At 31.9% G+C, this 13053-nt stretch overlaps 1 protein-coding gene across 7 annotated transcripts in view; it reads left to right on the forward strand.

Moving 5' to 3' along the window:
- The window catches only part of EPHA5 (EPH receptor A5), a 316984-nt gene extending 305615 nt beyond the window's left edge, over positions 1–11369 (forward strand). For 6 of the 7 annotated variants that reach the window (XM_056111198.1, XM_056111200.1, XM_056111199.1 and 3 more), the window contains 2 exons: positions 2275–2430; positions 9956–11369. In XM_056111198.1, the coding sequence (XP_055967173.1) occupies positions 2275–2430; positions 9956–10061 (262 nt within the window). In that variant the 3' untranslated portion in view covers positions 10062–11369. Of the gene's footprint in view, positions 1–2274; positions 3254–9955 lie in introns of those variants that run through there. The other variant, XM_056111204.1, reaches the window with a different exon arrangement.
- The last annotated feature ends 1684 nt before the right edge of the window (positions 11370–13053 follow it).

Below are 13053 nucleotides of genomic sequence, written 5' to 3' on the forward strand. Positions count from 1 at the left end.
GGGCCTGGCGAGGACAGCCAGGCGCAGGGGCAGGAGACTCTGCTGAGCATCCTCGACCCAGATCCTCCATATTCCAGTAGGCAGGGGTCACCCACCAACTGGCCCCCTGACGCCGTGTAATCCCATCAACAGCCAAGACCCAGAGACTGTAAAATCCAGCTCCAACATCTTACTATCTCATTCTTACTTTGGACAAACTGGCAGGGTACCAAATGTAACCTGCACACACGGCAGTCTGGCAAACTCCCCGTGGCATACTCAATATGCCAAATACCAGTAACAATGATGGGTCTCATTCTCCTAACACTGAAAGAACCTTGAATATGGAACTTATTAAAAAATTCTCAGGGCTAGGATGAAGGAGACATTACTAGGGCCTGCTCGAGGCAATCGACGAACAACAGGATGGTCGTGATGGTGAAGTTAGTTATTATGTAAAATGTAAAGCAGTTCTCTCATTTAATTTAGGTTGTTATTATAAATTGATGTTAGGAAAGAAAATCACAGAAAGATGCTCTACACTCTAAATTTTATTAATTTTATCAGTTCCATCATGATACCCATCATTTCTAAATCTTTAAAAATTTACCATGCTTCCTTGTATGCAGTGCACAAAATTTAACTTGTGCTTTTTTGTTTTTAAGCAGTTTAGACTATACCATTCTGTGCTCATCTTCATTCAGGCATCTATAATTACTGGTTCAAAAGGTTTCATTTTATTTTATCCTTTAACTATTTTCTTGTCCTTTTCCTAACTCCGATTCTCCTTTCTACCAACATTATCTCAGCTTTAATATTGCAACTCTCCACAATATCAATTTCAAGATCTGACTCTCAGATTCTTCCTATATTTTTTTCTCCAACAAATATTTGACTCCATTACTTAGTGACTGTGAATTACACAATACATTCATTATTCATACAAAAGGTATGCATTCATGTGTCTTCTATATGTGATTCTGGAGACTACATGTTGAGCAGGCAGGACTGAATAACTCATACTAGGGGAGAATAATAAAAGAATAAAATTCTTTTTAAAATTACTTTTGGAGTGAGGAATGAGAGAAGGATTAGCAGGACAACTTAGAGACTAGAATAGTTGTGAAGGTAAGAGAACATGATGTCTTGAACTAAAATGGTGACAAAGACGTCAGAAAACACTATCAGACGTAGTATTTTAGAGGTCGTATAGAAAGGTTGTACTTTGATAAATAGTGAAGGGAAAGTGAACAAAGTAAAGGAAGGCTCTTGTATCTTTATATTTTAATGATACAGAGGGAAATGGATAAGGAGAACTGATTTTGGACATGTTGGAGAATAGTCTGTTTGAAATATGAAACTATATAGCAGGTTTATGCATATTTAAAAGACTCTAGGAGATATTTTTAAAAATAGAGATAAGTGTAGTTTCTTCCAAACCAATTTCTGTCCATTGCTTTTGAATAAGCTACACTAAAATTAGATGAATTGTAAAAGAGGAAGGGAGAAAGTCCAACAAACAGAAGAGAAAGCTATTTGTTCTATATTCAATGATTGAAATTTTCTTACAAAAACCCTCATTAATGAACATATAAATTATTTTTATTTTTACTCCTATTAAAAATAATGTGCACATGTACACTTATCATTTTAACTTATTTCCTTAGAATGCATTTCTAAATGTGAATATCATCACCGTCATATTATTATTATTATCCATAGAATGTGAACTTCATGTAGTTTAGAGCTTTTCATGATATTATTGATTCTATTTGATGTTCTTCTGCAATTGAAGTATGTTTTGTTTTCCATGTTATTTAAAGCCTAAATAAATTAACACTTTTTCTATGTAAAATAATTAAAGAAAGAATAAATAAATTATGTTGTATCTAGTAAATTACTTAACTAAGTATGAGAGTTTATACAAAGAATCAGAAACAATTAACATCACACGAATTACCAGAGCCTACCTTTCTGCATTTAACATTTTTCTATATAACATTATTTTTAAATAACAGTAAACAAATACATCTAAATCATTATGTAAAAATTTCAATCATTGTTTTGAATTATTGAAAATTTAATTATTCATTTTAAGAACTCATCTCATTTATTATTCACAGAAAAATATCTGAACAAATTTTATATTACTTTGAATTCTATTTTCCATGTTAGCATGTGCATTTCCCTGTATAAATAACTATACTTACAAATTCATTGACTATAAAATGAAACACAAGAAACTGCTTTTATTTTAAAATGTTTTACTTAATATTTGCATTTTTTGTGTTTTAGAGTGTCTAATTTATTGGCAGAACATGGTTCACTGGGATCTGGGGCCTACAGATCAGTAGGCGAATGGCTTGAAGCAATCAAAATGGGCCGGTATACAGAAATTTTCATGGAAAATGGATACAGTTCAATGGACGCTGTGGCTCAGGTGACCTTGGAGTGAGTAATTTTTTTGATAATTTTTACATAATTGCTGGGCAAGAAAAATTGTTCAGTAACCAGTCTGGATGAGGTCAAGGAAAATCAGTTAACCTTTTCCTCTGTGTGGCAACTTTCAAAAGACGCCACTTCTTTTTAAGCTTGTATTGTTAACAACTGCATGGTTAATGCTACTTGTTGGCCAGTATCTTTGCATCTTTGATCCAAACAAATAACATTTGAATAATCAGAATAATAGCTCCTTGGCAAAATACTGGCATTTTGTGTTTGTGGAAAAGATGTTTTCTTAACAAAGTTTTTATACTGGTACCTATGTTATTTGAATGTAAATACAAAACAAACTGTAAGCACAATTGGTGTGGCCAGTCCAAACATTATGACAAAATTTGGGCTATGATGCATATTGAGCTAACAACATCTTCCATAAAGCCTCCCAGGCAGGTATCTTATTTAATCTCTAAGTGGTGCACCTTATATTCTTGCAATCCAAGGGTATATCAGATCCTGCCTCTGGTTTGTTATTTGGTACAATCTCAGTGGAACCAATTGTGCCCTTTTCTGTTTGCACGTTTAAGATAAAATTTATCAAACCTTATTAAATAAAATTGCTAGAATTAAATATGAAATTCTTTAAAGTTGTAAGTTACTTGTATTTTATTATATACTCTCTGTGTGTGTAATTATTTTAGCCTAATATTTGTTATTTGTGAAGATTAACTGTTGTTACAGTGGTTCCATCTAGATCACATTAATATTAATAATGTTTTAACCTGTGAATATATGATAGCTTATTTCAAATTCCCTACAAATTCAAAGGTTAAAATATTGTTGTAAGGATTTGACATAGTAGAATAATTTAAAGCACTGAACCACAATCCTTATTCCATTACTTCACGTGGTATGAACACTGAGCAATTGACTCTCACCAGTTCTACTATTCTGGCATTTGATTCATTGAATTCATGACTCATCCACACAAAAGGTAACAGGGTACCATCATATATCACCAATTAATGTCATAGTCTCAGGATTTCTCTTCTTTCTTATCTGTAACTAAAAGGACCTAAAATCACGACTCAGATAGCTTTCTTCATTTAGTAAACCTTGCCATCATCACCAAATCATCTCTACTTAGTGGCACATTGGCTTTCCATTATTTCTTTACATACTGAGATTATTTATGCTGTATCTAAAATAGTAAACTGAAAAATTTTACTGATAATTTAAAACTATTTTTACATGATTGCTATTTAATTTTCCAGTACAAATGGTCATTTTAATTTATTAAAGTCATTTGTCATTTTATATTAAAATGATATTGTAGGTATTTCTTCTACCCAATGTCAGATTTCTTGTAAATATATAATAAAATTATTTGCATTAAACAATGTCTCTTTTTTTATTAACTAGCACATCTACTGTTATGTAAAATTTATATCCTCTAGTTTTATCCGTCTCCCTGCCTACATAGTGGTCCACTTCATTTCTGTTTTCTGGTGACTCTAGTCCGTTCAATTTTTATCTCCTCATTTCGATCTTTCCATATATTACTTTAGTAGATTTTTGCTTCTTTTCAGATATTTTGTTTCAATTTATTTATTCTCATCAGATGAGTCAATGGAATTAGGAGGCATACTGACATCTTCTGTTTAGAGAATGTTGGTTTCAATTTGTCACTTAATTGCTTCAGATTCCTGGAGTCCATAATAAGGCATTCCAAACTGGGAATACATCAGCAAACCTTAATTCCAATGAAACTGATTTCATGGAGACTCTAGCACCTTTTAATTTGCCCTCTGTTTTTGCTTCTTCTTTATAACCACATCTCTCCTATTCGGTAAGAACAGAGTTATCAAAATGTTATGTTAACACCTAATAGGAAATGAGTTATTTGCTTGTCAAGGAATGTCTTTTAAAATGGTTACTTGGAGATAGGTTGGGGAGGGCAGAGAGTACAGAGATTAAAACTGTACATACTGTAGACTCCGGTTTTATCTCAAACACCATATGGTCCTCTGAACATTGCCAGGTACAGTCCTGGAAGCTTCCAACAGTGCTTGTGTAGGTGGCCCCTGGAATCACGGGCACTGCAAGCTCTGAGAAGCCTCATACCCTCGGGTTCCGTCATTGAATCACCCACCAGCCCAGCTAGTGGAGAATCACTGAGAGAAGTCCTTTGGTCTCCTGATCAATACTTGGGAGTCCCATACCCAAATGGTTATCTCTGCTTTGCTTTCCCTTTTTGCCCCAAAGAAAAAAAAGGCAGTCATTTTGTAAGACTAATGACAAAGAAATGTGAGATCAGAAAAGATCACAAAAAGTCATAAAACATTTTAATAATGGTTTCTCTACATGACTTTAACCATATCCAAATAATACAATTAAGAAAACTATTATAATAATAAAATAGCATTACAAATGTCATTATCAGACACTGAAAAATAGATTGTATTTATAAATGCATAAAATAAAAAGTTAATTTTGACTAATATAAAGCAAATGGTCAAAGTGCTATATATTTAAATTTTTCTAAATATGATCTATGCCACCAAATATATTCTTGTGTATGTTTAGAAAAGGATGAGTAAAGAACTTAAACTTTCAGAATCACATATTTTGTGGAAAATTCCCTCATAAATATTAAAATTTATTTGTTTCTGTATGGTTTTTTTTTTGCCAGTACATGCATATGCTAAATGTGATAGAAAATAAATATTTGAGAGCTCATCAAGTCAAAGCATGTTCACTTAAAGTTGTTTTCAACTTTAGATATTTGTCTACTATTCTCTGTGCCTAAATCTTGCTATTCTGTGAACAGTATTAATATGAGAACAATTGTGTGGCAGTCAAGGTGCAATCTTACTATGGTGTGTAAGTGCAATGAGTTATTGTCGGCAGGGGGAATTGTGAGCTGGAGGTGAGTTGCAAATTCAATCCAAAGATCTGAATTAAGAGGAGTATTGCAGCTTCTTTTCAAATTGTTCATCAGACCAGTACTGTCAACTTTTGATTATTCTAAGTATGAGCAAAATTTGTTTAATTTAAATATATCTGTTGTATATAAGAAGAAGAGACTCCTGTTAATATTGTTTATGGAAATGGAGTCTTAACCTGATGAAATAAAAGTTTTTCAAATCCAGAGCTTACATTGGTACACACTCAGTCAAATAAATTTCTTATGAAATAAGTGTATTATCTATCAAAATTACACATAGGGGGTTCTTACTCTTTTGAGTTCTACATAGTGGAACTAAAACTGCTAATCCTCACAATGTCTTATTCATTGAAAACCATAGTTCACTCAATGGTTAAATTCTGTCTTCCAAATGAAAATATATCGAATTAAAGTTATATAAGTGATTTTCAGTGAACCACAGCAACAACATCTCCATCAATACATCTGCTTACTAAAACTATGACAAAGGAAATAAAATACTTAAATTAGTGACTACTGATTAATTTGTTCTTCTCCCTCCTCCTATCAAGCCAGTGTTGATGAGGCTAAATGCCAGCAATATGTCTTAAAGGTGTAAAGGAGAACGGAGACGTAAGAATAAAGCAAATACGGATCTACCTCTCTGGATTTTATCCTGAATAATCAAGAGTTGGCACCAACATCAGCTAGGCACCTCTAGCTCTTCTCTATTTTTTATACTGCCATTATGACATAATAATATCAGTGTTTTCCACTGCTTAATATTATGGAGTAACATTTTTTAAATGCTGGAATGTAATCACAGTAATTGCAACCCATTATATTTTTTAGCTTTTCTAAAACTAATCATGCTTTGTTAACAAATCCAAATTTTTTTTGTAATAATACTGATCTCATCATGTTAAAATTCATAAGCCTATGCTAAACTATAAGTTTATTATCATTAGAATTGGCTTTGGGTGTTACTTAAGATTACACGTGGTTATGATAAAATAATATATTTGTACAGATATACACTCAAACTTTAGTTACAAAATTTTCTAAGCTTAAAAGTTCAATGAGTAAAATGACCTATGAGTAAAATTGATTACAATTTTTTTCAGGAATCATTGCCTTATAATTATGCTATTTTCTAAATATGAATGTTAATTTTTCAACTTTTGAAATGACAGGTAGATTTTTTAAAAGAGTATTTTACTAAAAACACAATTTATAATGTAGTATATGTAAAAAACATTGTTGTGCTTTCATAAATCTTTTTTTGCCAATGGAAAGAGAAGTAGACAGGAAAATTGATGGGGCGGGGGGTGGAGAATGGAATAGAGAATGAAAGAGGAAAATAGGGGAAAAAGAGAAGTTTGGTGTCCTGATATCCAAATGCATCTTATAAAAAATCAGATTTATAGGTATACCTTCAAATAAAATTTTATTCTTAGTGCACTAAGACCATTTTTAAATTTTAACTTAAAATTCAAATACATACATAAAATATGTGAAACAAAAATGTTACTGTTCTATTGACATAAACTTCATAATTGAATTATTTGACTGCAATTCCTTTAAAAGTTCATTTTTATCACAATAAAAACATCATAAAAGTTAAAATTTCCAAAGCATTAAACTAGATTATTTTTGTGTCAAACTATTTTCAAATAATTAGATTATATTTATATATAATGCAATAAAAATATAAGACAGTAAAAATTGAAATAAACCTAACTAAAGATTTTATTTTATCACTTACACAAAACAACCCAGGATTTGAATTATGGGAAATACAAGCACACACACGCACACCTGCTTCAAATTAAGGATTTTTTATATTTAACAACAAGTTTCCATAATGTTTCAGTAGTGTCTATAAATTATTCTTCTTAGGAGTTTTAGAATAAATTTCAATTAATGTTTTTAAAAAAGCAATAATTAGGCTATTCATGTGAATTGTGCAATCTAAGTATGCATATATTACATCATGACTTTCAAACATGGTTCAAAATTATAACTCAGAGAAATCGTAAATGAAGAGTATTGACTATGCTATCCAGTTGTTGGTTTAAGTCCTGGTTCATTACCTATAGCAGTGTTATCTGACTAAGTGATTTAAATACTCTAAGCCTTTGTTTCTTCATCCAGAAGAGGCAGTAACAAACATCTGCATATAGCAATATGTATTTTTCATTGTTAACTATTATTTTGGAATTTAGTGTGATGATTCTCAACCAGGGCTAAAGATTTACCATCGCGGGGACATTTGGCAGTGTCTGAAACTACCTGTGACGTATTCGATATGCCAAACGCAGTAACAACAAGTGTCACAATGGAGATGTTACTGGGTCCACTCTAGCAAATCCATGAACAATGGGAGGACAGTGCAGTGCAGCGCAGTGCAGAGGATACTCTGACTTGTTATAACTGGTTAACAGAAAGCGGTGCTTTTGCTATTTAGTCTGCGGAGGCCAGCATGCTTACTCTCATATCTTGTATAGCTAGCACTTTGTGGCCAAAAACTAGGCAGTCTGTAATGTTGGTAGGGAGTAGACTGAGAAAAGCCTGATTCAATTCAAATGATATAACAGATAATTCAAGCTTGTTGCTTTAGTTTGTTATTAGCTATTTCATAGCACACTTTATACCTCACAACAACAAAAAAAGGTGATTTTATTTCAAATTGAAATTTTACTGGTCTTTTAAGTTTTGCTAATGTCTACCTTTGATTACAGCCATAACTTTATTTTCATATTGTACTCTAGTGCCTTGTAGCCACAGTAATTTCTAAACTTAAAGTTTAACGGTCACCCTCTTAGAAGGAAATGGTTCACTATAAGTATCAGTTTCTTTTTTTAACTGCATTCTATTTGATAAAACTCCAAAAAGAAATCAAAGAGAAACATAAAGGGAAAAAGGAGTCTAAGATATTATTTTAGCTGGAGCTGGGAGATAGCAAAGAGGTAGGACGTTTGCCTTGAGCGCAGCTGGCCCGGCCAAGCCAGGTTCGATTCCTCTGCCCCTCTCAGAGAGCCTGGAAAGCTACCAAGAGTATCTCGCCCACACGGCAAAGCCTAGCAAGCTACCTGTGATGTATTCAATATGCCAAACACGGTAACATCAAGTCTCATGATGGAAACATTACTGGGCCCGCTCCAGCAAATCGATGAACAACAGGAGGACCATGACCGTGAAGATATTATTTTAATAAAAATTATTTTCAATGTTAATACACTTAGAGTCTAAGTAACCATTTATTTAATTTATATGTTCTGATAATTATTTCTTTGTTTTAAAAATTATAATTTTACATTCTAATGTAATTCTATATAACTCTAAATCCTACTACAATTTGAAATCAACCCACTTATAGTAAAGTAAAAGTAAAGTAAAGGCCCTCCCGTTGATCATCAATTTGCTCGAGTGGGCCCAGTAACGTCCCCATTGGAGACTTTGTTGTTACTGTGTCTGGCATATCAAATACTCTCGGTAGCTTGCCGGGCTCTCCGAGAGGGGCGGAGGAATCGAACTCAGGTCGGCCATGTTGGCTGCATGCAAGGCAAACGCCCTACCCGCTGTGCTATCGCTCAAATGCTAAAATATTCTTTGTATTTCTTATAACTAGCTTAATAAAATAGTATTCATGAAATCTAACTTGAGATTGATAATGATCAAAATAATGATGTCAAAAAGGAAAAACATGTTATTTCACTATATGCTATAAATATTGATCTAATTTGGCAAACATCTTTTCTATTTTGGATTTGCCAAATATACAAAAATTACTACATATATACATATATACACGTTACATATATATTGTGTGTATATATGGGACTTAATTTATGAATAATATTTTTAAACTATGAGAATAACCTTGATTTCCAAATATGATATTAGTTTAGAGCTCTAAACATTTGTATATTTCATTTTTTTAAAAAAAATCTGCTTACAAGAAGCAAATAGATATTATCTTGGTTAAAATTATTTTGTTGACGTGTAATCTTCAGAATACTCCAAATGCCAATAGAACACATGTTATTTGGTAAAGGAAGAAAGCTCTGGTATATTGGGTTACAGTAAAAAATAAAATATTTGGAGGTATTATAAAAACAGTATAATGATGATTATCACCTAAAGATGCAGCTATATAAAATAACGTTCTGTCTCTTGAAGAATTTGGTCTTCAACTACTTAGCTGTGAGATTTTAAAAATATATAAAAAGCTTACTTCTTTTAGCAAAAATTAAAGTGCTTGTGCATTTTGTAGGTCCACATTTTCAAAACTGTTCAATGAAATTGTATCCTTTAAGTATTAATTAGCATTAATTGTAAATTTTGACTCTTCTAAGCCATCAAAATACTGATGTCATTAAAGGACAAACATGTTATTTCACTATATGCTCTAAGTATTGATTTAACTGCAAATAGATTTCCATGGTACAACTTTGGACCCTGCCTTTGAAAATTGGACCTTGTATGGCTAAATTGGGACTGTAATCTAATTAGCTTTCGCAAATCATTTGCCTCTGTGCCAGCTTGAAATATTGAGGTTGCTGCCAATTGAATCAATACATACATCCAATGTGTGCTTTCTTCATGCAGGGATTTGAGGCGACTTGGAGTGACTCTTGTCGGTCACCAGAAGAAGATCATGAACAGCCTTCAAGAAATGAAGGTGCAGCTGGTAAATGGGATGGTGCCATTGTAACTTCATTTTAACATAACTTCATCAAGTGAATGATTCTGCACTTTGTAAACAGCCCTGAGATTTATTTTAACAAAAGAGGGAGTGGGATAGGGAAAAATTCAGTGATTTCTAAAACTTGAGAAGTGCATTTGTTTCAGCCACAGAATTTGTAATCAGTGTTCTACTAAAATCTCATCTTCCTCTCAGTATCTTCATTTTTCATGAAGAAAATATAACTTGTGTGGAATGAGAACTTGCAGCTAAGCATTATCTTGTGTTACATCAACAAAATCCTTCACAACACTTCCACAAAATTTTATACATGAAATATATTATTATCTGTAGCACCTTTATAGACTGAATTATGCAAGCCCTTTCAAAACTTCCAAGAATCTACTTGACAGGAGAAGATTTATAGCCATGTGTGGGCTAACAAAAGCTGCGATTTACTGAAGTTTACTTCAAGTCTAAATTGTCTACATAAGTGTATTGAAGAGCAATATGGTTAGATAATTTCTCAATAGATACCTTCTTTTGTAATTTAAAATGCTGTTACACAGCATTAAGTAAAAGGAATTAGTGTAAAAACATGTTGCTTGATAAGGACAAATACAATACAGGGTGTATATTTATTTTTCTGTGTTATAAATTTTACTTCTAGTTGCTCTTCTAGAAACTATTAGGTAATAAATGTGTATATGCTGTATAAATTACTGTATACCCAGCAACCAATTTACATTTTGAATTGTGTGTTTGAGCTTGCACATGTGTGCATTACCATTCTGTTTGCATCCTTAATACTGTTTTAATTTTAGCAACATACAGGAGCAAATGTTCCAAAGTATAATATGAATAGAAAACATAGAGAAGCAGTAAAATTTAACATAAGCTTGTGTCTTTTCTTCCTCTCATGTGTCCAAAAGCTACTAAATCTCTTTATTCACTAACAGGAAATGTCTATAAGATTAAATCCCCTTTGGCTTTTTAAAAACACTTTGTGATATCTGTGACAATGCAGTTCTTCTAACCATTAATCTTGCACCCTTGTAAGAAATTTCACCTTTCTCAGTCCCAGAAAATATCTTGTCAAGAAAAGTTGACACCGAAGGGCACATTTTCAGCAGGATGTAGGAGGATTTAACTGTGCAGGTTTCTGTTAATGTTGTTAAATCCAGGCACATAGCACTAAGCATTACCCTTAAGTGTTAATCCTTTGTAACCATTTCCCCTGTGGCTCAGCTCTACAAATTTGATACTAAGGCAGCAATGAAATGATGACAAATGTGTGTGTGTGCTTCTGCATGCATGGGTGTCTGTGTCTTGTGTGTATGTATATGTGTGTAAAATGCATTTTTCCTCCAAAGTGATCTGTTTCAAGACTTAGCAAGTTTAATTTGTTGATTGCTATATATTCATTAGGTAATTTCATCTAGTATTCATGCACATGGAAATTGATTTAATTTTGATGAATGAACACAAATAATTACCTAATGGACCTTAATAAGGAATATATTAAGTATGCCCTATATGTTCACAATTGGTGAAAACTAATATTTATGATACATATTGTACAATTTATTAGAAGAAACTGAACAAATTGAGTTTCTTGGTGAATTAACCACATTTTTGCATTACTGCACTTTACAGAAATCACGGAAGGACATATGATCAAGTAGCACAGTGTTTTTAAATTTATAGCCATAATTGCAAATGGCACTATTATACTGGAATGGACTGGATTCATGAATCCATAAAAAATAAAACTGCATTATATATACTTTTTCCTTTCCAAACATGTGTTTTTTGAATTCTTATACATTCAAAATAAGATCTTGGAGGGAAAATTTCTATTCTCCCCACCATTAGTATAAGAAATGAACAAACTTTTCTAAGGAACTTGGAGTAATGGGAAAAAAAAAGAAAAGATTTCAAATAAATTTCAATTCTATTTGATTACAGCTAAAATTCTTATTAGGACTATACTCTATCATGGATCAAAAACAAACTATGTATACTTCACACATTGTCAAGTTTAGTAAACTTTTCAGAGAAAGAGAAATAATTTTGCATTGTCTTGTTAAAATGACCTATAAATAAGAACCACATTATTAAAGATTCATTTATTAATGTCAGTACATATAAACTTAATTCACTTTGCACCTTATAATTGAAGATTGTATTGTACATTATTAAATTTTACAAGTACAACCGAATTTATGTGATAAAATAATAATTGAGAAACTTCAAGACTGCAACAATGATTGGGAGATCAAGATAAATTTTATCTAAGTGAGTAGAATTTGAATTTACATGATATATTTTTTCCACAAAGAATATTTTAAATCAATTTGTATTAAATTTAATTTGTATCTTTTGCAGTCCTGGAAATAGATGGGATGAAAATTAAATACATGCAAAACTTCAACCATATCTTACTCTGGTTGAAAAGTTCTAAGGAATGTCAATGCAATTTTATAAACAATAAAGATACCCTCAGATTACTTGTATTCTCTTTTTCAATGAAAAAAATTCCTTCTAAAATATTTGTTCACCATTGGATATGTCACCAATTGGAAAGTGCCAATCTCATCTATTAATGTGAGAGATAGAACAAGGAGAAGAAGCATCTCCCTTGAAATATAGTGAAGCAATAATCCAGGGCGAGGTTTGACAAATACTAATTGTGTTATTTCTTTAATCTGTTTGGATCATTCTGTCCCTTATAAAATGACTAGAAACATAGACAATAATTTTAGCAGATTAGGTAGAATTGTAGAATAAAATAGTTACTGGCATTATAAAACTTTAAGGGATGCAGTTTTTTTCAGTGTTGAATTTTGGAAAAGAAGTATAAGCAGGAATCAGTTTTCAAATTACCTGATAATTGTTGAAGTCACTCAATTACTATTTTAAACAATAATAATTTATTTCCTAATCTTGTCATTTGCTCACATGTGAAAATGACATATAATAAATTGTTCATAGACATTGAAATGTATGGACTGTTTGTAAA

The sequence above is a fragment of the Sorex fumeus genome, unplaced genomic scaffold, assembly GCF_029834395.1.
Source record: "Sorex fumeus unplaced genomic scaffold, SorFum_2.1 ptg000013l, whole genome shotgun sequence".
Taxonomy (NCBI): Eukaryota; Metazoa; Chordata; class Mammalia; order Eulipotyphla; family Soricidae; genus Sorex; species Sorex fumeus.